This window comes from Euprymna scolopes, chromosome 17 (assembly GCF_053919585.1).
Source record: "Euprymna scolopes isolate OS-2025 chromosome 17, ASM5391958v1, whole genome shotgun sequence".
Taxonomy (NCBI): Eukaryota; Metazoa; Mollusca; class Cephalopoda; order Sepiida; family Sepiolidae; genus Euprymna; species Euprymna scolopes.
This window is the reverse complement of record NC_136498.1, coordinates 1,887,412-1,913,258: the sequence shown is the minus strand read 5'-3', so window position 1 is coordinate 1,913,258 and position 25,847 is coordinate 1,887,412. Positions and strand designations below refer to the sequence as shown.

General features: G+C 32.5%; 1 protein-coding gene across 1 annotated transcript in view; it reads right to left on the bottom strand.

The window, feature by feature from the left end:
* Positions 1–25,847, bottom strand: part of LOC145296649 (intraflagellar transport protein 74 homolog) — a 229,213-nt gene that overhangs the window by 72,269 nt on the left and 131,097 nt on the right. Inside the window, exons 11-13 of the mRNA XM_080142582.1 lie at positions 22,720–22,798; positions 20,549–20,671; positions 14,169–14,202 (exon numbers count right to left, since the gene is read on the bottom strand). Of these exons, the coding sequence (XP_079998708.1) occupies positions 14,169–14,202; positions 20,549–20,671; positions 22,720–22,798 (236 nt within the window). The remainder of the gene's footprint in view (positions 1–14,168; positions 14,203–20,548; positions 20,672–22,719; positions 22,799–25,847) is intronic.

Genomic DNA, 25,847 nt, shown 5'->3' with positions numbered 1-25,847 from the left:
TTTTAATCTTTATTAAATTTTGTTTTGTTTAATATTATTTTAATCTTTATTAAATTTTGTTTTGTTTAATATTATTTTAATCTTTATTAAATTTTGTTTTGTTTAATATTATTTTAATCTTCATTAAATTTTGTTTTGTTTAATATTATTTTAATCTTTATTAAATTTTGTTTTGTTTAATATTATTTTAATCTTTATTAAATTTTGTTTTGTTTAACATTATTTTAATCTTTATTAAATTTTGTTTTGTTTAACATTATTTTAATCTTCATTAAATTTTGTTTGTTTAATATTATTTTAATCTTTATTAAATTTTGTTTTGTTTAATATTATTTTAATCTTTATTAAATTTTGTTTTGTTTAATATTATTTCAATCTTTATTAAATTTTGTTTTGTTTAATATTATTTTAATCTTTATTAAATTTTGTTTTGTTTAATATTATTTCAATCTTTATTAAATTTTGTTTTGTTTAATATTATTTTAATCTTTATTAAATTTTGTTTTGTTTAATATTATTTTAATCTTTATTAAATTTTGTTTTGTTTAATATTATTTTAATCTTTATTAAATTTTGTTTTGTTTAATATTATTTTAATCTTTATTAAATTTTGTTTTGTTTAATATTATTTTAATCTTTATTAAATTTTGTTTTGTTTAATATTATTTTAATCTTCATTAAATTTTGTTTTGTTTAATATTATTTTAATCTTTATTAAATTTTGTTTTGTTTAATATTATTTTAATCTTTATTAAATTTTGTTTTGTTTAATATTATTTCAATCTTCATTAAATTTTGTTTTGTTTAATATTATTTTAATCTTAATTAAATTTTGTTTTGTTTAATATTATTTTAATCTTTATTAAATTTTGTTTTGTTTAATATTATTTTAATCTTTATTAAATTTTGTTATGTTTAATATTATTTTAATCTTTATTAAATTTTGTTTTGTTTAATATTATTTTAATCTTTATTAAATTTTGTTTTGTTTAACATTATTTTAATCTTTATTAAATTTTGTTTTGTTTAATATTATTTTAATCTTCATTAAATTTTGTTTGTTTAATATTATTTTAATCTTCATTAAATTTTGTTTGTTTAATATTTTAATCTTTATTAAATTTTGTTTTGTTTAATATTATTTTAATCTTTCTTAAATTATTTTTTGTTTAATTTTTTAATCTTTATAAAATTTTGTTTTGTTTAATATTATTTTAATCTTTATTAAATTTTGTTTTGTTTAATTTTTTAATCTTTATAAAATTTTGTTTTGTTTAATATTATTTTAATCTTTATTAAATTTTGTTTTGTTTAATATTATTTTAATTTTTATCAGATTTTGCTTCGTTTAATATTTTAATCTTTATAAAATTTTGTTTGTTTAATATAATATTTATCTTTATTAAATTTTGTTTAATATTATTTTAATCTTTATTAAATTTTGTTTAATATTATTTTAATCGTTATTAAATTTTGTTTGTTTAATATTATTTTAATCTTTATGAAATTTTGTTTGTTTAATATTATTTTAATATTTATGAAATTTTGTTTTGTTTAATATTATTTTAATCTTTATTAAATTTTGTTTTGTTTAACATTATTTTAATATTTATGAAATTTTGTTTTGTTTAATATTATTTTAATCTTCATTAAATTTTGTTTGTTTAATATTATTTTAATCTTCATTAAATTTTGTTTGTTTAATATTATTTTAATCTTCATTAAATGTTGTTTGTTTAATATTTTAATCTTTATTAAATTTTGTTTTGTTTAATATTTTAATCTTTATTAAATTTTGTTTTGTTAAATATTATTTTAATCTTTCTTAAATTTTGTTTTTGTTTAATTTTTTAATCTTTATAAAATTTTGTTTTGTTTAATATTATTTTAATCTTTATTAAATTTTGTTTTGTTTAATTTTTTAATCTTTATAAAATTTGTTTTGTTTAATATTATTTTAATCTTTATTAAATTTTGTTTTGTTTAATATTATTTTAATCTTTATTAAATTTTGTTTTGTTTAATATTATTTTAATTTTTATCAGATTTTGCTTCGGTTAATATTTTAATCTTTATGAAATTTTGTTTGTTTAATATAATATTTATCTTTATTAAATTTTGTTTAATATTATTTTAATCTTTATTAAATTTTGTTTAATATTATTTTAATCTTTATTAAATTTTGTTTAATATTATTTTAATCTTTATGAAATTTTGTTTGTTTAATATTATTTTAATCTTCATAAAATTTTGTGGAACTCTCTTCTGTTTGCCCGTTTTCCCGATGACTACAATTTGGTTATCTTCAAGTCCGACGTTAACAAATTCTTGATGGATCGTCCCCTTAAGTAATCTAATATACCAAATTTTCACTACTAACAATTACTTTGATATTAGCCCATAAACTACTGTACAGTCTTTATCTTAGAGTGGCCTGTCAGCCTTGATAATTGGTAACTCCTTTGTAAAAAAAAAACTCGAGAAAGTTTGTTGCCTTTAATATTGTTTTAATCTCAATAAAATATTTTGCTTGTTTAATATTATTTTAATCTGGATAAAATTTTGCATTGTTTAATATTGTTTTTTGTTTTGTTTAATATTGTTTTAATCTCAATAAAATGTTTTGTTTGTTTAATATATTTTTTAATCTATCTAATAAATTATATTTGTTTAGTATTATTTTAATCTCTAAAAAGTTTTTTTTTTTTAAAATCGCTATGAAATTTGGCATCGTTAATATTATTTTAATTTAAATCAAATTTTGTATTGTTTCATATTGTTTTAATCTTTATAAAATTTTGTGTTTGTTTAATATTGTTTTATCTTCTACGAAATTTTGTTTGTTTTATATTATTTTAATCTGTATACCATTTTGTATAATTTAATATTAATTTAATCTCTATAAATGTTTTTATTATGTAATATTGTTTTAATCTATAAATTTTTTTTTATTTAATATTATTTTAAACTCGATAAAATTTAGTTAAGTTTGGTATTTTAATCTATAAAATTTTGTTTGTTTAATATTATTTTAATCTGAATAAAATTTTGTTATGTTTAATATTTTTGAATCTCTAAAAAAATTTGTTTAATTCTGTTTTGATCACTAAAATTTTGCTTGTTGAATAATTTTGAATCTTTAATAAATAGTGTTTGTTTAATATTGTTTTAATCTTGATGAAATTTTGTTTTAATATAGTTTTAATCTATTAAATTTTCTTTGCTTGATATTATTTTAATATTTATAATTTTGTTTAGTCTAATATTTAAATCTTTATAAAATTTAATTTTCTTTAATTTTTTTAATCTCTATAAAAGTTTGTTTGTTTTATAGGTGTTAATTTTTATAGAATTTTCTTTGTTTGATATTGTTTTAATCCATATAACATTTTGTTTGTTTAATATTGTTTTAATCTCTATAAATCTTTTTTTAATATTTTAATATTAATAAAATTTGTTTTTAAAAATATTGTTTTAATCACTATAAAATTTTTTGTTGAATACTATTTTAATCTCTATAAAATTTTTTCTTTATTTAATATTATTTTGATATTTATAAAATTTGTTTTGTCTAATATTGTTTTAATCTCTGTAAAGTTTTCTGTTTGAATACTTGTTGTGGGGTACAAATCACCCCTATTTGAGAACTAAGTGGAATCAACCAGTCGTATAAATACCACTGGTTTCAGAGACTGGATGGAGACATTCATACCATGTTTAACCGCAACAAAGACTTTCCTCTCATACCACTTTAGTGACTCCTGTATTCTTTATGATAAATACATATATTTATACACTTTATACTACTTGTGGGTTTCTTTTGTTTGTGACTCCTAGCACGGGTCTACAACCACTGGCTGACAAGGATGATTCAAGAACTTTGCAGATCAAGCTACAACAATTGTTTACAACAATATTCGGGCAAGGACTCACTCTAAAAAAGACAGCCATTTGAAAACATTTGACAACCAAAAGGATTCAAGAACAAAGAACACACGCAAAAATTCAAAATAATTTTTTCCTACACTCGATGGAAATTCTCAACTTCAAAAGTATTTATTTTCAAAAGTTTGATGAAGAACGGGAAAAACTACTTGGCAAAGTTGGAAAAAAATAACATTATAGCGTAAAAATCTACGAACACGGAATAAAGAACACTTTGAAAAAGGACAACAATTCTTGCCGAAAAAAGTATTTAAGAAAGACGTTGTCAAAAGCCTTATCTTGCTCTTAGAAAAGCTACTAAAAGTGTAAACTATGAGTTGAAACAGAACTCATAAGACAATTGCGTGGAGAATTATTACTTATGAATTAATGAGACCAAGTTTTCAGTAAGTACAAAAAAAACTTTTTTTCTATTTCTATAAATACAAGTAATGCTGAACAAAAAACTTTGTCATTCTAAAAAGCATGTCTCGCTAATATGTCTTATGGTTAAAAGGCATTAGCGTTGGGGGAAAAAAAACCCCCAAAAAACTCATGTTAAAGTAAATGACAGTATATTTTATTTCATTGGCTAAAGAAAGTATTCGCACAAATTAAAAAAGACGTCCGATTTTAATCCGATTAAAGTAAACTTTTCACTGGTTCATGGGACTGCACGTCGAAGAAAAAGAAAACGATTTTGCTAAGCACGACAAATAAAGTGTTAATGAAAAAAGGACATTCTTTTTCGCACAGAAATCGAAAAGAATAGCCAATATTAAATAAATGCTATGAACTCTCTTTCACAGATAAGTAACGAATTCTTTTTTAAGGAAAAAAGAGGAAAAATGTGTAGGATCAACAAGGAATTGAAACCAGCACCTACACGTTACAAAAATTGAAAAATGACAAAGAAATCTGCTGCTTTCTGTATAAATGCAAATGCTGAATTGACATTTCTGAATTTTTGAGATGAGGATTGGTTATATGTATTATTATTCCTCGGACTACTGTTCTCATACGGAGTGTGATTTTCACAACGTTTCAGTCGATATAACCTCCGACCTTCTTCAGGTGTATCTTGTTGAACTCGGGAATGTTTCTGTCAAACTCGGGAATTTGGACAGAATTTCGAGCAGAACCCTTTATTTACTTCACAGGGATAGAGGTCCTAAGTAATTCGCAAATTTATATTTTGGTCGCCCACACTGAGGATTGAACCTTTAACCTTCAGGAGAATATCACTTTTACAATTGATTTTTCCCAGTATTCTAACCACTGCACCACGGGTCCTTGCACTCGAAATTCCGTCCAAATTCCCGAGTTCGATAGAAACATTCCAGAATTCAACAAGATACACCTTCATGCAAAAAAACAAAAATGGACGATTTTGCAAAACAGATTTTGGAAATGGTGAAATTCTAACAATGTCAACAATTAGAACTAGAAAAAAGGTTCCAAGAAGAGCAATTGGCAATACAGAAACAAAACGATGAAATGCAACTGGCAATAAAAAAAACAGATAGAAGAGAAATAGTTAAATTTAATGAAATAAAATGAAATAATGAAACAAGAAAGAGAAAAGAAAGAAATGAATGAACAAATATTGGAAAAGTAGTTAGATTTAATGACATACTTCGAAGAAAAACAGGAAAGAGAAAAAGAAATGAATGAACAAATATTAGAATTGAAAAAATTACATTTAGAGCAACAAAACCAGTCAGATAAAAAAATGGATTTGCTAATGCTAGTTTTAGTGAATAAGGACAGTGGAAAAGAAACCAGCACAGCTTTTTCCCAAAAAGCGATCTGGTCAGCTATTGATACATTTCACTATCCTCCTGAGGAAGACCTAATGTTTGAGGCATATTTCAGAAGATTTGAAGACCTTTTTAAGATTGATTGCAGTGCATGGACGGATCAAAAGAAGGTTCGTTTATTGCTACGGCAGTTGGGTACACCGAACATAACAAATTCTTGGACTATATTTTGCCAAGAAAAACCAACGAATTGTTGTTTGATGAGGCAGTCAAACTGTAAATGGAGATATACTGTCTAAAAAGAAGCCTTTTTCATAAAAAATGGAAATGCATGAATTTTACACGTAAGGAGTCAAGACTATACAACTTTTGCGTCTATAGTTAATAAGCACTGTGACGATTTCAAATTGTCGTCATTAACGGTGGACAATTTCAAATGCTTAACATTCATACAAGGTTTGCTAACCACAATTTTTAGCCAATTTTTCGATATTTGTCATCCGAAAGTTTGAGGTTTAAAACGATAGCGGTTTCGTCATGTTCTGACATGTCTGTCAAAAGTTTTAGGCAGACATACATATATACATTTAAACAAACAGGTGAGATTTATATTACAGACTAGTGGGGGGATACTGAGCGTTGCCCGGGTGTTTAGAGGGGTGGGTGGGTGGGGTAATCAAAGCATAAGAATAAGCAAAGTAAATATTTAAAAAAAAAATAATGTTAAAACTTAAAAAAACTAAAAAAAAAACACAAAAGAACTAACGTAAGGCAAATGAACGATGTTAAATGTAAAAATCAGAAAAATAAAAAAAGAAAACGCGAATGTGATGGAAAAAGAAAACAGAAAAACAAACGTTAAAACTTCTTTAAAAAAGCTGAAAAATAAAAACAAAAAAACACTGGCTTAAATAACCCTGTTTCAACATTAAAATTTAAAAATCGAAAAAAAGACATCTCACACCATGATTCGAACCCAAAACCTTTAGATAATGAGGCCGCGCTCTAATGAACTGATCTTAGATGACATTGAAAAAATTAGGTTGTTTTTTTTATATTTAAACTAAATTATGTTCCGACGTCATTTGCGCATGCGTAGAAGTGAACTTGTCATGAGAGGACGGTTTTTGCTGACCCCTCTCTGTAGAAAACTGATGATTTTAGGGTGAAGAATTAATGTTTTTGGCCAATTTTTCGATATTTGTCGGGCAAAGGTTGGAACTTTAAAATGCTACCAATCTTGTGAAAATCTGTGACCTGTGTTGAAAGTTTTTGCGAGACATACAAACACACATACATACATACAGACAAACACATTTTCGTTTTTATATATATACTAGCTAGGAGTACCCGGCGTTGCCCGGGTGTTTGGAGGTGTGTGTGTGTGGGGGGGGGTAAAAAAAAAAATAGTGCAACGTTAGCATCTCGCGGTGGGGCAATGGTTAACGGAAAAACGTTTGAATTTATTTAATTACTTGGATTCGGCAGGTGCCCGTTTTAATGAGTTAATGAGGTCAAATTTGACTGCGGGATTTTTATTTTCCCAAGATGTTATAGGAAAAAGACTAACCCACATGCGGCGAGCGACAAATGTTGAATATTTATCTTCCCGAAATCGAGCAAATTAAATAGACAGGCGAGCTTCATTGTTAACTGTGAGATATTATGATTTATATGTGATATAAAAAGTTTTAAAAAGTTGTGAAGCGAGTGACCGCTTCTCTGAAAGAAGCCTTTTGTAGACATACAGAAAAAGCGAACACACATACATACATTTTCGCTTTTATATTTATAGATAGATTGTTTTAATATCTATGAAATTTTGTTTTCTAATACATATGGACTTGCTGAATGTTTTCTCATGCAGAAGAAGTATTTTCAAAAAGAAACTAATGCAAAATAAAATACATTCCTCTCAATAACACAGAGGAATGAGGAATCCAAACAAAAAATAGGATACTTCAATCAAGTTGTGTTTTACTTCCAGACCCTTTACCAGTCCACAACAGTCAGATAATACTGCTTGTTTTTTCAGTAGCTTTTAGATTACACCCTGTCTGATTCAACTTAGTGAAAATTAAATGTTTCCAACCACAAAGACGGATGAAAGATTAAGAGTAAGAGATGGAGAAAAAAAAAATTTTTTTTCTTTTCATTTAAAGGAAATAATCGGATGAATTACAAAATAATCCATATATATAAAGGTAAGGGTAGGCTATAGAAACAAAATTTTTCAAATAAATGCCAAAAGTGGCTTATTACCTTCATTTATATGTAAATAGATGGGAACAAGTGATTTTGTTCAAAACTGGTCAAAATTGGAGGGTCGCTGGCCCCAAATGTGATTTGACTGCGTCGACGCGTGAAAATGGCCCAAATTTCGCCCCCGAACACACTTAATCATTTATTGAAAGCCACAGGGTGCATTTTTTGACTATAAATGCATTTGTATCATTAAATCTAACATTCCCATTGGCTATCCCACAAGTATCTCAGAGTCCAAAATGGGTCAAAATTAGCCAAAAATGGTCGGAAATCACGGATTTTCCAAAATGCACCTACCATGGGCCCAAAGACACCTCTACATGGCAGAAACTGTTGGGAAATGCTTGAAGCAGGCACTCTCCTAACTTTTGCACTGTTAATGAGGGGTATAAGGACCTTTAAAAGGGGCTAAATATGGCCGATTTAGCCAAAGAGAGTCAAAAAGTCCCTAAGAATCAACATAGGTTGTCAAAAAGGGGCTTAATTTGAGTTATAGATGGAAAATTACCAAATAAGGAAATGTTTTCTTTCTATAACAATGCAATGGCATCTTTAAATAGACACGATAACATTGCATTGCATTAATTGTGAATTTGATTGAACTTTGCTTTCTTTTTCAGTTAGTAAAATGCAATGAACATGGCTGGTATAGCAGGGCAGATTGACGAAGATTATAATTACGACGATTGGACTTATCTTCTGCTTGATTCTCTTCCAACTGAGGCTGAATGTGTTCAAGCTGTGCAACATCATGCTGCCAAATATGGTACCACGACACAGAAAAATCATATTCACCAGTTCTCCTTGCGATTACTACAATTGTGGCAGAAAGCCTTTGGAAGTGATGTTCGTTATGTTACAATACCTGGGATAAAACATAAACTTGATCGATCGCTAAAAATTTACGACAAAGATGTCTACAAAGCAAAGGGTTCCAGACGTGTGAATATGATTAAATGGAAACGAGAGCACCATGTCCTTCTCAATATACTTTCAAAAGATGTGAATCCTGATGAATTTGATGTACATGAACGAAGATTCTTTGTCGATCAAAAGTCTCTCTCTCGCAAATGGCTCATTGACACTTTCCACGTCGATATGGAACATGAACGGCTTCTGGCAGAGCAAGAACTACACAATCGTTTGGATTTGGACGATGATCAATTTGAAGTGGAGGATATAAGTGACCAATTGCCAGAGCATGATACCTCAAACAATTTGAACTACTCATTAAACAGATTGGGTACAATCCGTAGCACTGTCCCATGTACCGAGATCGCCACCCAAACACATGTCACTTACAATCTGCGAACTGGTGCACGGAATTTCCAGGAGTCAATCAAAATAGCTCTAGCAAATTCCTGTGCTGCAGCCAACATTTCACCTAATGCATTATATTGATATTTTACTGTTGAATGATTTTAAAGTAATGTGAAATGAAGCTGTGTCTTGAAATAACAAAATAATTCCTTTGCTAATTACTCATACCTTTTATCAAGTTATTCAATATATTGGTTACAAATCGAGAAATAGCGAATCGAGGGCTATTTTCATCAATTTTGGGGTAACTATGAGAACAATATGAATTCAGACTCTTCTTGGACAGCATTTTATTGACATTCAATGTTCAATTTACAATTAATTACTTTCTGAGAGGTTGATATAGTAAAGTTACGATGTTTCTAAAAAGTATCATTGATGAATGAACTAATGATTCATATGTTATGTACCGTAAAGCGTAATTTTGTCATTTTTGGATTGTTTTGACCCTTTTTACATCCCCCAAAGATCTCTAAATACCCTAAATACAAATGGATAAGATAACAGGATGGTTATTTCAGTCTTCCAACTGTAAAAAGCCATACAGGAGTGTTTATAGGAGCCCGATGAGATATAATACCTGCATTTGGGGGATTATCCGTGATTTTCGTTCATTTTTGGCTAATTTTTGACCCATTTTGGACCCTTAAGATACCTTGAAAAGCCCTATATAGGTGGGATAGCCAGTGAGAATGTTAGATTTAATGATATAGAGCCATTTCTGGTAAAAAATTGCACCCTGTGTGGCTTGGGAGGTGCATTTTGGAAAATCCGTGATTTCCAACAATTTTTGGCTAATTTTGGGGTAATTTTGACCCATTTTGGACTCTGAGATACCCTAAAAAGCCCTATACTTGTGGGATAGCCAATGGTAATGTTAGATTTAATGATACAAATGCATTTATAATAAAAAAATGCACCCTGTGGCTTTCAATAAATGATTAAGTGTGTTCGGGGGCGAAATTTGGGCCATTTTCACGCGTTGACGCGGTCAAATCACGTTTGGGGCCAGCGACCCTCCAATTTTGACCCGTTTTGAAAAATTCACTTGTTCCCATCTATTTACATATAAATGAAGGTAATAAGCCACTTTTGGCATTTATTTGAAAAATTTTGTTTCTATAGCCTACCCCTAATAAAAGGCAAAATGAATATCCAGCGAAGAGTTTTTTTCACCGGGATTCTCGAGGGGGGGTTACTATGTCTTAGAACTGTATATATGCCCCCTAGATAATAATATCTATGATTCACAAATGCGTCTAGATTTATTTACATCGACTTTTACAAAATTCTTGCTATTTTGGCCCCTCTCGTGTGTGTTCGGCTTTTTCGTATAAAAGCTAAATCTGAAGCGAAGGCAACTTACTCGGCTTCCATGCTGGGAATGTCCAAAAAGCAATCAGCTTTTGATCAATGTGGGGAAACCCCTTATACCAGACAATTGCTATTCATTGGGACACTTCCCTTTTTATAAGGAGCGCCCCTCCCCCCAACATCTTGGAGAAACAAAACCCCAAAATACTACCCCGCAGTGAAAGTTAACTGTGGTATTTCTTTTTGACGTCATTAAATTCAAATTCACGCACCTGTTAATTTGGGTAAACAAACCCCCAAAAAACTGCATTGCAGTAAGAGTTAACTGAGCGATTTCTATAGCGTGATATTTGACCTCATTTTTTAATCTATCTATATATCTATAAAAGTGAAAGTGTCCGTCTGTGTGTGTGTATGTGTCTGTCTGTGTACATTTCCCTACACAATAACTCTGTCAATTTTCAGTCTACTGACTCGAAATTTGATATACAGGGTACTGAGATTGGGTAATCCGTTTTCAGCCAGAAATTTGGCTGTTAAGGGGTCAAAGTTCAACGATTTGACCTTTGAGAACTCTACCAAACTCCTCTGACAATTTTGGGTATTAGCAATTGACATTTTAGATATAGGTTCCTTGGACATAGATCTAACTTAATAACTTGATTTAAGCCCAAAACAATAAATGTTAAGGGGTCATAATAGAGGTCAAAGTTAAAAAAATTGACCGATTTACCAAATTACTCAGACAATTTCTGGCCTAAACATTTGAAATTTTACATAAAGGGTATTCAGCAAGCTTTTTAATCGGTTTGGGTTGAAAATTTAAGCTACCAATATATAAATGTATGTATGTATGTTTGTATGTCTGTTTAAAACTTTCGACAGAGGCGACGAATTTTGACAAGATCAGTATCGTTTGGAAGCTCGAGCCTTCAGACAACAAATACCGAAAAATTAGCTAAAAACATTAATTTCTTTACCTTCAACCGGGCACTTTTCTACAGGGTGGGGTCGCTTTTTTTGACAATATTTTCAAAAGTCATTGCCTCCTTTCGATTGTCTAGCCTTAATTTAAACCTACGTCACTTCCGGTTTGGCAGTAGTCGTAACAGCAAAGACGTCACGTTTTTTTCCCATTCTTTTCCTCCTTCGCAGTACACGTTCGAGCCTGCCTTCCTACTACCACTTTTTTTTTTTTGGCTCAACACACACCTCACACACACAGGCACCCTTGCTAGTTCTTAAATAAATTCAAACGTTTTTCTGTTACTTGCTGGCCGAGTGGGTAAACATGTCAGCTTTTTTTCATACTTTGCTCCTGGTTTGATCCCACCTACCAAAACTATTTTTGTTGTTAAACCCTCTCCCCCAGCCCTCACCTCCACCAATACACACACGTACAAATACCCGGGCAACGCCAGGTACTTCCACTAGTTAAAAATAAATCTGTATCATTTGCATTATTCAAACTATTATTCTCATCTTGAGTGTTATTTTCACGTTTTGGTCGATGTAACCTCTGACCTTGGAGTATTTTGTCAAACTTAAGAATTTGCAGTTGAGCAGCAAAATATCTGTTCACATTAGATTTACACTTTTGCATGTTATTACAGTCAGAAAAGCAGGAAACAGGGAGGGAGTCTAGGAGTCTAAAAAAAGAATCTATAGAGTAGAAGTTTTTCCAGCATTTAGGGACCTCAAAAGTGAAAGGGTGAGATTTTGCTGCTTGTCAGGTTAATTGGGAGTATGAACATCGAGGAGGAACAATTGCTATGAGTTCATCAGAACACATTTCATTCAAATACTCGTAAAACAGGCACAAAGATGAAACATTCCAGTGATGGGACAGAGGTTAGAGCTTAGATGATAGTGCGAGACCTGTTAGATTTGAGATTGCAAAAATCAACAATAAAATGATGGTTGATAGGTTAAATAGTTATTGATTTACACACGTCAAATTAATGTACAAATAATTAAAAATGGAACTTGAATTGCAAACGGTATTGTCGTCATCATCATTGGTTTAATGCCAGTTTTACATCCTGGCATGCATCGGACAGTTTTAAGAAATTGACTCCGGACTCTCTTTGGCCAGGTGTTTACTTATCCACCTTTCTGTCATTTCTGCATTGAACCTGTTATCTCAACTATTGTACAACTATTAACCCAAGAATTCGCATCCATTCTTTCAATGCAATCATAAAATTTCCCTATACTTTATACTGATTTAATCTTTTTTTTTTTTTTTTACATTTTCACCCCAAATCTACCTTTGTTGTCTTCAAAAATCACATTATACATCTAGTGTATCATTCTCATATTGTTTCTCTCCATGCAACGCAGGTCTTCAACCATCACTAGCCAGATTTCACTTGAATACACATGCCTGAACTTATTCTATCCACTCTGAATTCTTGCCTTCACAGCTTCACCTCCTCCCCAAACGTATCACCAGAGTAAGAAACCTTCTTGACAACCTCAATAGCAAATATACTTTCACCACACCTTCATCTGAACTTATCAGATCTGTCTTTAAGACTCACACTACACATGAATTGTATAATTCTAATATCATTTATCTCCATGCAACACCTGTCCTCAACCCTCACTAGCCAGCTTTCACTTCCATACATCACAGTAAAAAAAAAAAAAAGAAACTTTAAAAATTGCTTTCGATAATATTTCTGTTTATAGAATCATCAGTTCTTGCAGACTGATTTGACCAAAACGGAACTGGTGAATCTGCTTAATATTACCATTTTTAGAATCCCTCATCAGACCCCCCCCCCCCCACACGCATACTTACATCGGATGAGGGCTAAAAATGAGCTGCTTACTTCCGAAATTATTTTTATCCAGAAATATGAAGGGATTTTATTTATATAGCATGTCAGTTAGTGATTGATTTTTTTGTGAGCGAGAAATTTATTTTATAAATCAGCAAAAACTAAAATGACTGAAATTAGCTTTTTTTGATGCAACCAAAACGAATGGTGATTTACATACACTAGTCAAAAATAATGCGAAATCAATGGTGGCTTTGTGGACTAGGTTTGAATACCCCAATCAGCGATAATTATCACTCCTTACACTGATGATTGCATAAGCATGAATTGTAGTTATAATAAATTGTTAATATTTGTTTTAAAATATACTGTATATAAAAATAAAAATATATATATACACATAAATATATATCTATATTTATGTATATATATCCATATATATATATATATCTATATTTATATATATATATCCATATATATATATATATTTATAAATATATATGTATATTTTTATTATTATAATTTCATGTATCGATTTTCAGTATTTACTTAAACAATCTTCAATATGTGAGTAGTACTAGATAGTAAGTCATGAAAACATAGAAGGCAATTGTCATATATATTTTCATAATTTACTATTACTACATATATGTGTGTGTGTATGTGTTAATTGATTAAATAGTAAAGTTAAAATGAACAAATTTTCAATAAAATAATCAAAAAATCGTTTTGAATCATGAAACCAATATTTTGTTACGATTTACACGGAATCGACAAATTTAAACAAAAGTTATCGTACCTGCTTTCTGCTTTGTAGGTGACATAAATAACTCCTGGCAAAAGAAAGAAAAGATTTCGTAATTTAATCAAATTTGTTCAGTCAAGAATTTCAATTAAAAAAACAGACTACTGGGACCTGTGCAAATTCCACAGTCATATCTGTTACTTTAAAATATTTCGATTCTACTTAAAACTGAATCACACTTATCAACATATTCTGGTTAATGTAGCTTTAGAATCTGGTTGTTGGGTTTCCTCTTCAAAATCCCATTGGAAGTTTGTAGCATTTGACCATTCTATGGACGTCGGGTGAAGAAAAACGTTTAACAATAAAATAACAAGCATAAGCAGGATATTATTGTGCCACCTTCATTCAAACTGAAATACACTTATCTAAGTACTTTGGTTAATGTAGTTTCAGAATATATCTGGTTGTTGGGTTTTCTCTCCAAAATCCTTGTATGAGCTTGTAGCATATTTCCATTCTATAAACGCCCTGTCCAAACACAAACACCACAATATTATTGCAGCCCCTTTATTCAAACTGAAACATACATACTCTTGTTAATGTCATTTCACAATATATCTGGTTATAGGATGGAAGAACTGAGGAGGGAGAACACTAGCCAAATCTCCATTGGATGAGTGCAAAGAGTACTGAAGAGACTGTCACCCAAATTTCAGTGAAGACCAATCTAGTGGGGCCTCTCGATGCCATACTAGTGGGTAATTGTTACGGCTTTACCTTATCATGGCTACAAAAAAAAAAATCCTCTCTTTTTCTCTCTTACTTTTCCTCTCTGTCCTGCTCAAACCAAGTCTGTCGACCTGTTCCACAAATCCCAATCCTCACCATGAAATATCTCCAGAAAAAAAACACGAATAAACCTAGAACCCCATCCTCCAATGTAGACCCCTACTACCATGTCTCCTTCTCCAACCTCAGGGGTCTATGTTCCAACCTTCCAGAGGTTGAAACTCAATTACAGGAGACAAAACCAGACATATTCTTCCTAAGCGAAACTGGCATAAGGCCGACCACTTCCCTTGACGAGTTTATAATTAAAAGATACTCTAACTTAACATCTAAATCTGACCCCAAAGATCGCCATGGACATGGAATATGTGCCTACATTAAAGATGGCTTTCCATGTGGTAGGGATATCTCCAGAGAAGACCTTAATTTACCTTATATGTGCTTCCGGGTTGCACTTGCTTACACCACTGCATTTATATTTGCTCTCTATCGCCCCCAGAACAATGGAGTTACTATCTTTAAGAGCATATCTGAGAAAATTGACCACATCCTGTCTGCTCACCCTTCAGCTAACATTCACATTTGTGGTGACTTCAATGTCCAAAATGTGGAGTGGCTGATCCACTCTAACAAGACAGATGATGAGGGGAGGTTCTGTCATGATTTTGCCATTGCCTATGACCTCACCCAGATTGTTCGCAAACCCACCCGAGTGCCCGATACTTCCAGTCAGTATGCTAGCTTTCTAGACCTTTTTCTCACAACTTCCGCTGAGCTATGTTCAAGTTCCGTTCTGTCACCTCTGGGATCTTCCGACCATTCAGTTGTATCAGTTAAGATAAAAACAAAATGCAATAAGTCTTCAGATGTACCTCTCCACTGTACTGTATATCAATACTCTATGGCTGACTGGGATAGCTTCCGTACACTTATATCTGATCTATCTCTCCATTCCATGTTTAAAAAGGATGTGTCCTTCATAGTATCAGATCTGACTTAATGGCTCATTGTAGGCATAGACCGATTCATACCATCTAAAAAATTCCAACAAAAACCTAACAGCCAGCCATGGTTCTTCCCAGAATGTGCTGCTGCCACCGCGCACAGAAATCACTTTTTCCATAGCTACCAATGTAATAGATGCACTTAGATTAAAGCTGCAAAAGAGTAATAAAAAATGCAAGAGAGCTATATGTTCAGTCTGTTAAATCCGAAGTAGCTGAGCAGCGGGTTGGTTTCCACCAGTTTTGGCAAATAGCAAATAGGATCCTGAACAGAAGCATGCATTCTATCCCAACCATCATCAATGAACCTGAAGTCATCTCGTCAGCATCAAACAAGGCCAGACTATTTGCCAAGAACTTTGCAGCTAATTCTACCCTATGCGACGAAGGCCATCAACTCCTCATATTTCCTCCTATAACAGACAACACACTCTGCAACATACAAATATCTGTGCATGAGGTCGCTAAGCTAATCAAGAACCTTGATTCCAGTAAAGCGACTGGCCCTGACGGCATTCCAATCATTGTGCTGAAAAAGCATCAACCAGAACTTGCCCCCATACTTACAAAAGTCTTTAAGGGTTGCCTTAAAGAGAAGTGCTTCCCAACACCCTGGAAAACCTCATCAGTATGCCCTGTATTTAAGAATTCAGGTGATAAGTCATCTCCCTTTCAGTATAGACTAATAAGTCTCCTCTGTCATGAGTAAGCTGCTGGAATCCATATTAAATAGAGAAGCAGTCAACCACCTCAGCAGAAATAACCTTCTTAGTGACATGCAATATGGTTTCCGTTCTGCCAGATCTACCGCAGACGTGCTAACTGTTATATCTCATAGGATTGGCGAATCTCTTGACAAAGGCTTCCTCTAGGGCAATTGCTCTTGACATATCAAAAGCCTTCGATAAGATATGACATAAGGACCTACTTCATAAGATTTCCAGCTACGGTATAACTGGAAATGTTTTCTCAATCATTAAATCATTTCTCTCAAATAGGCTCATAAGAGTAGTGGTCGATGGACAAAAATCAGAGGCCTGCAGTATTAATGCTGGAGTCCCTCAGGGGTCCATCCTGGGCCCAACTATCTTCCTGATCTACATCAATGATCTCCCAACACATACTTAAATCATTCGTTGACATCTATGCTGATGACAACCATCTACGGCAACATATCAAAGGCTGTAAATGACAAAGTTCTCTCTGATTCTCTCTCCTCTGATCTTGAGCGCGTGGTTCAGTGGGGGAAGACGTGGCTGGTTACCTTTAATGCATCTAAAACCAAACTCCTATCTTTACATCATCAACGCTCTGATCCCCATCTGGCATCAATTGAAATGGGTGGCTCTCATCTAAGGGAGGCCCCATGTTTTGATAAGCTTCTGGGCTTGACCTTTACTCCTGACCTGAAATGAAACACACATATCAAGTCATTTGCTAAGGTCGCTGGAAAAATGGTAGGATCCTTCTACCGATCCAAAAGATATCTCACCCCTGATGCAATTCTCTATCTATATAAAAGCCAAGTGCGTCCAAGGATGGAGTACTGCTGCCACATCTGGGCAGGAGCTGCTAAGAACAGCCTATCCTGCCTTGATAGAGTACAAAATAGGCTTCGTGGCTTAGTGGGTGATGCCCTTTTCTCTTCCCTGCAACCTCTCTCCCACAGATAAACACGATAAACACCCGTCTAGCTGAAACCAGTCAAAAATTTTCCCCACTTTATCTGTGCCAAAATCAAAACGTAGATTCCATGAACAAAGCTTCTTTCTTAGAAGTGCACGCCTGTGGAACTCTGTTCCGTCTGCCTGTTTCCCACCTGACTACAACCTAGATGTCTTCAAGTCCAACATAAACAAATTCCTGATGAACCGCCCCCTTAAGTAAGACACTTTATCAAATCTCCAATACTAACGTACTGTACACGCAATAACCCTTATTCCTGAGTGGCTTCCAGGCCTCGATAAGAGGTAACTACTTTGTAAAAAAAAAAACAAAAAACAAAAAAAAACATCAATGCCAGAGAAAACTCAATAATAAACAACTGTTGCAATAATGCAAAGTCATTTGCAAAGGTTATCGAAAGAGAGGGTACTGAAAATCTAAGGAGACGTGCTACCTAGACTCCAGGGAACATCAATGATTATTATCAATGAATAATTTGGTTATGGGTATTTATCTCCAAAATCCTTGTATGAGTTTGTGGCATGTTTCGATTCTATGGACGTCGAGTGAAGAAAACCATTTAAAAGTAAAATAAGCATAAGAAGGAAAACAGGTGAATCGTGTCAGTAAAAAAACATTTCATTCAACTGTTATTTCTTTCTTTTATTATCACAGCTACACATCTTCATGTTCTTCTTTGCATCTTTTTAAAGCAGCAGACAACCGAGTGTTGACTGAGGACACCACCTTATGAAAACCTTCTTTGACAAGTGGTACTTAAGGATGAACATCAAAAAGACAATTTCCTAAGTTTTCCAACAATTTCCAACAACCATGAGGCCAAACGAACAGGTTAAAACTGGTGAAGCAGCCCTCCTCCCCATCAATTCCCCAAGTACCTAGGATAGAACACTGTCCTATCAGATGCACATTAGGGGACGTGCGAATAAAATTGTTAAAAGAAACAACCTCCTTAAGAAAGTAGCCGGAACACGATGGGGAGCTTCCCAAAGAATCTTTAGAACAACAGCAGAATACTGCGCCCCAGCATGGTCTCAGAACCAACACACAAGATCAATTGACAAAAACTTTGAGAAACCATGTGTATTACCTCAGAACGTCTGAAGTTAACCCCAACACAATGGCTACCAGTAGCAAGCTCAATCACACCATGCCACATAAGGAGGGAATAGGCAACTTAAAAATGGATTCAAAACGTCGAGGAGGACACCAGGGATTTACCAATCCATCAAATTTAAAAAAATATCCCAGATAACCCCCAAACTCAAATTGCCAAAGGCCTTCTACAACTCAAAAAATTCGACCCAGTTGTGACATGAAAGGAGGAATGGAGAAACAATGCTCCAAAAAGAAGGGACAACTTTACGTCTCCCAGACAGAAGGAAGCAGTGGATAACCGCAAACTGGATCAGAACAAGACACTGCAGAACTGCAGTAATCAAACACAGGTGGAGACAAATAGACTCCCTAAACTACCTAAAGTGCAAGAAAGAGGGAGAGACTAGTGATAGATGCAGCAGCCCAGATGTGGCAACGATACTCCATACATGGGCGGGTGGTGGTCTTATAGCGGTACAGGATACTCTCAGGTGTGAATAGTTTTCTAGCACAATAGAGGAAGCCCACCCTCCTTGTAGAAACCTTTGCAATGTCTTCTATGTATTTATTCAAATTCATATTTCCTGTGAAGGTTAGGGTGAGAAGTTTGAAGGAAGAATTCTTAGGTAGTGAGTTGTCATGGTTATTGGTGGTTGGAGATGCTTCTTGTAATTGTTAAAGGAGAGCAGTTTAGTTTTATTCACATTAAATGTCACCATCCATTTACGTCCCCATTCAACTACGGTTTGGAATCATTTTCTCAGGATTCAGGCATTGTTTCTGCTGTGATTTCCTTAGAAATACTGTGTCATTAAGCCAAATCTTACAATGAAACCAGATTTTAAATAATTCTTTTATATAAAAACTTTCTATTATATGAAAAAGAATGGAAAATGAATTAAAGACAATAATGAAGAAGTAGAAAAGAAAAAAAAATAAACATGATAATAATGTTCTGCTCGTCATCAAACACTTCTTGATAAACACTGGAGTTTCAGCGGATTTACATCTAAGAAACTACAGCAATAGAATCATTATATTCTATTTTTTACTCAAATATTAAAACATATCTTTCACAGATAGTCTTTTTTTTTTTTGTTGCAATAATGTTTTTGTGTAAAAAAAACATCTGAAGATTATATTGAAAGTAATCATTTAAAAAAGAGGAAAATATTTTTTCCAAACATAAATATACGAGGGTGTTTCAAAAGTAATGCTTCCTATTTTTTTATTCCGCCCTAATGGATTAGAGAGGATTGCAAATTGCACCGTTATGATGACTAAATTTATGCATTTATGACTTGAAAAATTTTTATCTCACTATTGCAGATATTGACGGTGTGAGAAAGCAACCCCTGTCATGGACGTGAGTCAGAAGCAGAGATGCATAATTGAATTGTTGGCACAAGTGAATGATGGTGATTATGTAGAAAAATAAATTCTGGCGTAAAAAAAGGTCACTCGTTTTATTGGTACCACTCCCATCTTCGTAGCTCTTCAACAATTTGGGTTTTAAAAAATATGAGGCTTTACTTTTGGAATGACCCTCGTTCGACAAAGTGCGCTCTACATACTCATGCACAGCTATCGTTCATTGCTGGCAAAAGTGCATTGAGAATGCTGGTGACTATGTAGAAAAATAAATTCTAAAGTACAAAAGGTCACTAGTTTTAATGGTACCACTCTCATCTTCATAGCTTCTAAACATTTTGAAATAAAAAAAATAGGCTTTATTTTTAGAATGACCCTTGCAAAATAATTTTTTTTTTTTCAAACATAAATAAAATAAAATGTATAAAGTTAGTAAGACATGTATATAAAAACATTTCATTCAGTTTTTGTTTTCTGACATACCTCTTCAAGGTTTTGAATTTTGACATTGATGGCATCAATTCTTTGTTGGTTTTTCTCCATTATGTCAAGGAAATGTTCGTTCTTATCTTTTAATTTGAAGTAAGTTTTTTTCATTTCTGGTTCCTGCAAACACAACAATAGAATCGTTATTTTCGTACCGTTCCATTAGGCATGTCCTATTTCCTGATCAACAGTGAATGTCTCCAAAGCAACTGCCACCCCTCCCTCACAGTTTGTTAAAACTTCTGTTTTACTCTTTCCAAATAATATTTACAAAACATTAGCCTTTCATTAAACCATGCTGAAACGTCGGTTCTCATTGGATCACTAAAGTTAAGCAACATTGAAGCTGGTTAGTAATTAGATGAGTGACAATTTATTAGTGAAAGTTGCAGTAAAGTCACTTTCTTTAATAACATTGAGAACAATATGAATCTATCCTCCTACTATGTGAAATAGTAAGGTAAACTACTCTTAAGTCTGTGTAAGGCAACTAATCTAGGAGAAGGAAAACTTCTGAAATAACACCTCTTTTCCTGCTTATCTTGGCAGTACTTCTGATCTTTAATTTCTCCGTTTAGCCAGATTTAAGCAATGTTAGGGCAAAGACAAACATAAAGAAACAAAAAGAAAAATGGTCAATAATCATAAAATCACCATAGCAAACGATATTTATTTCTGAGAAATAAAGTGCTCAGAAATGTGTTTATAAGTGCATGCGGGGTGATATGTATTTATGACAAGAATCCAATTAATGGGGAATATTTCAGTAGGTCTTTCAATAAATTATTATCCACCTTTCTAGGACTTTTTGTTGAGTGTTTTAAACATGGCAACAAAAGTCATATTAATGTAGCAGAAAAGACTGAGACTAGCAATATCACGTCAGTGAGAGAGAGGTTATAGTGAAGAAGAAAGAGGGAGACTAACTAAATTGCAGATATGTTTCTGAACCTTATCAGATGAGACAGAGATTCACCAACCCAAATATGACAACAATTGTATGATAGTAGATTTGTAAGGATAAAAAATATCATTAATCTTAATAACTGATAATAAAATTGAAAGAAAAAAGATTTCCTTGATTTTTAATATAAAAACAAAAATATTACCTTCTTCATTGTTAGTGATAGTATTATCTTATAAAATGTGAACATAATTGTACATGTGTAACGTACAAAATCAGCAGCAGCCGTAGAATAGCTGACTAGCAAAAATATTAGCAGCAGCAGCCGTTTTAGTGATATGCAGATTAGCAAGTGTGCATGAGCTTGTGTCATAAGAAAAGGAAATAAAAAATACACTATGAGTGCTGGCGGGGAGAGAGACTTTTAAAAAAAAGCACATATTATATGGCAGAACATTGTAAAACGTGTGCGAAAAGGCTTTTGAAAGATAATGCAATGCGTTATTTTGGAAGAACAACAAATAGATGCATTTCATTTGCATCTTTAAAAAAATGCAGAGCCAGATTTTTATTTCTTCCCTTTTTTATGCTTGTTCCTTTGCGAAAATCTCAGACAACGTGTGGATCCGAGAGGTTTGATATGTAATAACACGTTTAAAGTGTAACAGTCATTTTACACATGCTTCTGGTGCATTTCAAGGATTAGAAATGTGATTAAATGCATTAAAAATTGGTACAAACCTGATTTTGTGTAGCATGTAGTGTTCAGTGGCAGGTAGACAAAAACAAAAAGTGAAAACCATGCCTAATTACTGCTGACAATCTTGTAAAGTAACAAGATTTTCTGTTACCACATATGCAAATGAGATGCTGCTGCTTTGAATAGATGGCCTGTTTTATAACAACTGGGTCGAATTTGGACTAGTGAACTTTGACAGCAGTGTGTCAAATTTAGTGTAGTGAACTTTAAAAACAGTGTATCAAATTTACCCATCAAAATTTAGTTAACAGTACAGAATAGTTAACAATTGATCACAACCACAAGAAGAGGACTCACTTAAGTTTAAGGTAGCAATAATTTGTCTTATTCTTATTGATTAGTTTTGTCTTGAATATTTGTCCAATTATTTCAAGTAATTAATAGAAATTAAATTGCAAAGTGACAGTGAGAGGAAGAAGGAAGTTTCAAATAAACTTAATAAAAATCTATATATACATATGCTATATAATAAACAAAATTGTTGGAAACAATAAAACAACTGACCATATCATTGATCAAACTGTCAGCCAATTCTTTCTCTTGTTCAAGTTCCCGTTCAAGTAATTTGATTTGGTTTTCTTTTCTGAAAAGAACAAAAAAAATGTTTCACTTTAAAAATGGAAGTGCAGAATAAGAAAAAAACTGATTGACCATGAAGTCCACAATCTGATATGAACATTAATATTGGAAAATCTCAAATGGGTCATAATCACAGCATGGAACCTTGTATGTGAAGACACATTCATTTTCAATAACATAAAAATATTTCAGTTTTAAACAGAGGTCGAGAATCGTAGCTGTAATTCTTATAACAGACTCCATAGAAGAAGTCAAATATTTTTTCAATTGACTTACAAACTTTGAAATTTTGAAAACTAAAAAAGAATATTACATAAGAGTAAATGTTTAACAAATGTCAATTTTGAACAAGCTGACCATGCAGAATTCCCCTACAAGTGAGAAAAATTTACTTTTACCACGACTAATGTTTGTGCAAAATAAAAAAAAAAATCCAAGGCACAGTTATTGAGAAACGTGTGAAAAAAATGAATGGATGAACAATTTGGGGGCAATTTTACTCCTATAATTGCCCCTAAAGGGGCAACAAGAGTTATTCCGGAAAATCTGTTCTGGCAAAAATTTACTTTCACCATGATTAATGTTTGCACAAAATATTTGAAAAATCCAAGTGTGGCATTGAGAAAAGTGTAAACAAACGGACAAACAGAAATGAATTACTAGGCCCAATCCCTTCTTTATGGAGGGACCAATAAGAATGTTTTTGTATTCACAACTATTTGGGCCATTTGATTATTATAAAAATTTTATTTTAACAATCAGTTTAAGTTATAGGACAATCTCCAATAGTTTACGCATAACAAATTATCAAGTCAGGAGAGAATCATTCAATATTAATGAAATTTTCAATATTTATTCATCAAATTATATTTTTCTGGTGTTTAACTACTAATATTCACCATGTTAATGATGATGATGATGCTTCACTTGTTGCTGTTTTTGATTAAATTGAAGTTCTTTACTTTTGAGACTTTTGCAAGAAATACGAGATGAAAGTGAACCCAGGAAAATACTAAATATGTTCCCCTTCTAGAGATAATATCCTAATAGACAGCAAAATAGTTAAAAAATGAAGATTTTGTGTTTCTGGATTCAGTTATTACAGGATTCCCATCTGACATTAGCAGAAATATAAGAATAATAACTTTCGCATTTGGATGTTAAAACAACAAAAAAAAAGGACATGGGACAAAAAAAAAAACGAACATTTTTGAAGTCAAGACTTTATAATGAATAAGTAAAACGGAGACTATACAGACAAGACATGAGAGAAAACTCAATGTCTTTGAAATTAAACCTTTCAAAATTATCCTTGATGTAAATTGGTCAGATAGACTAAAGAAATGCAAATATATGAAAAAAAAAACAACCGAGCATGTGGGGGTCATCCTTTATGAGTGAAAAATTTACTTTTACCATGACTAATGTTTGGTGCAAAATTTCAAAAGAATCCAAGATGTGGTTATTAAGAAAAGTGCAAACAAATGAACAGATGAACGATTTGGGGGAGAATTTTACATCGATAATGCCCCCTAGGGTGGCAACCAGAGTTATCCCGGAAAATCCGTTCTGGCAAAAATTTATTTTCACCATGACTAATGTTTGTGCAAAATTTCAAAAACATCCATGATGTGGTTATCGAGAAAATTGTGAATGGACAAATACGAGTGAATTATTAGGTGCAATCGCTTCTTTGTCGGGGAACCAAAAAGACTTACTATGAAGGTTGTAGATCAGTAAGAGTTTGGAAGAAAAACACATTTTGGTAGTTAATGGAAACAAAATCTATTGAATAGAAAAACAAAACAAAAAATAAAGAGAATGAGTATATATCAGGCTGACTACGAAGTGCAGGACATGTTCATTAATATCGAGATATTCTTTTTAGGTTTTATAATAAGTGGAAGAGTTCATTGTTATCCGTAAGGTGGACAGCACAACAATTAACAGATTTATCAACATTATTTGAAAAAAAAGATTAACATGGTTTCTGGCTACCATAGTCCAGCTATATAAAGCCGCATCAAAAAGATTGGCCATGCAGTTAAGGGGTTGAGACGGATATGCTTCACATGACAGCTGAGAAATTGATGCAAGAGCATGAGAAGTCATGGGATTTTGTTTACAAGCATGAGGTGAAGCTCTCTGGAGCATGCACATAAGTCAATTTACATATTTTATAAAGAATACAAGTTTTTAAATGCATAACATAGCGATTTTCAAAATAGTTAATGTTTTGCTATTTATTGAGTTTAGGCTCAATCCATGTGTACCGATGATGTTTTATGTTGTTGTTAAAAGTTACTTCTTTTTTTTTTTTTTTTTTATTCAATTTTCACCCCAAACAAGGCACAGTGCCACTTTGAAGCAGGGGGCTACTATTAGGGACTTAATTAGCGGGGTTATTATGAAGGGAGAAGAGTAGAAAGATGTTTGTTAACATTACACTTGAACTTCTGCATATCATTGCAGTTGGGAAAGCAGAATCCCGGAAGGGAGTTCCAAAGACCCGCAGTTCTGGGGAAGAAACTATTGGAGTAAAAGGCTTTCTTGCACCTAGGGAGCTCTACTGTAAAGGGATGAGACTTAGTAGCTTGTTGGGTTTGTCGGGGGTAGTTACGTTGGGGAGGTACAAGTGTTTGCAGTTCGTCAGAGCATTCACCATTAAAGTATTTGTAGAACAGGCAGAGGGATGCAACATCTCGTCGATGGGACAGAGGTTGAAGCCTAGATGACAGTTCAGGACCTATCAGGTTGGCGACTCTCTTTTGAACCCTGTCCAGGAGCGAGAGACAAGCAGCAGATGCACCAGCCCAGATGTGACAGCAGTACTCCATACATGGGCGAATGGTTGCCTTATAGAGGTATAGGATACTGTCAGGCGTAAGTAGTTTTCTAGCACGGTAGAGGGAGCCAACCTTCCTTGCAGCAGCCTTGGCAATGCTCTCAATGTATCTATTCCAGTTCATATTCCCTGTAAACGTTAGACCGAGGAGTTTAAAAGAAGTACTTTCAGGCAATGTGTCCTTGGCCATTGCTATTGGTGGTAGAGA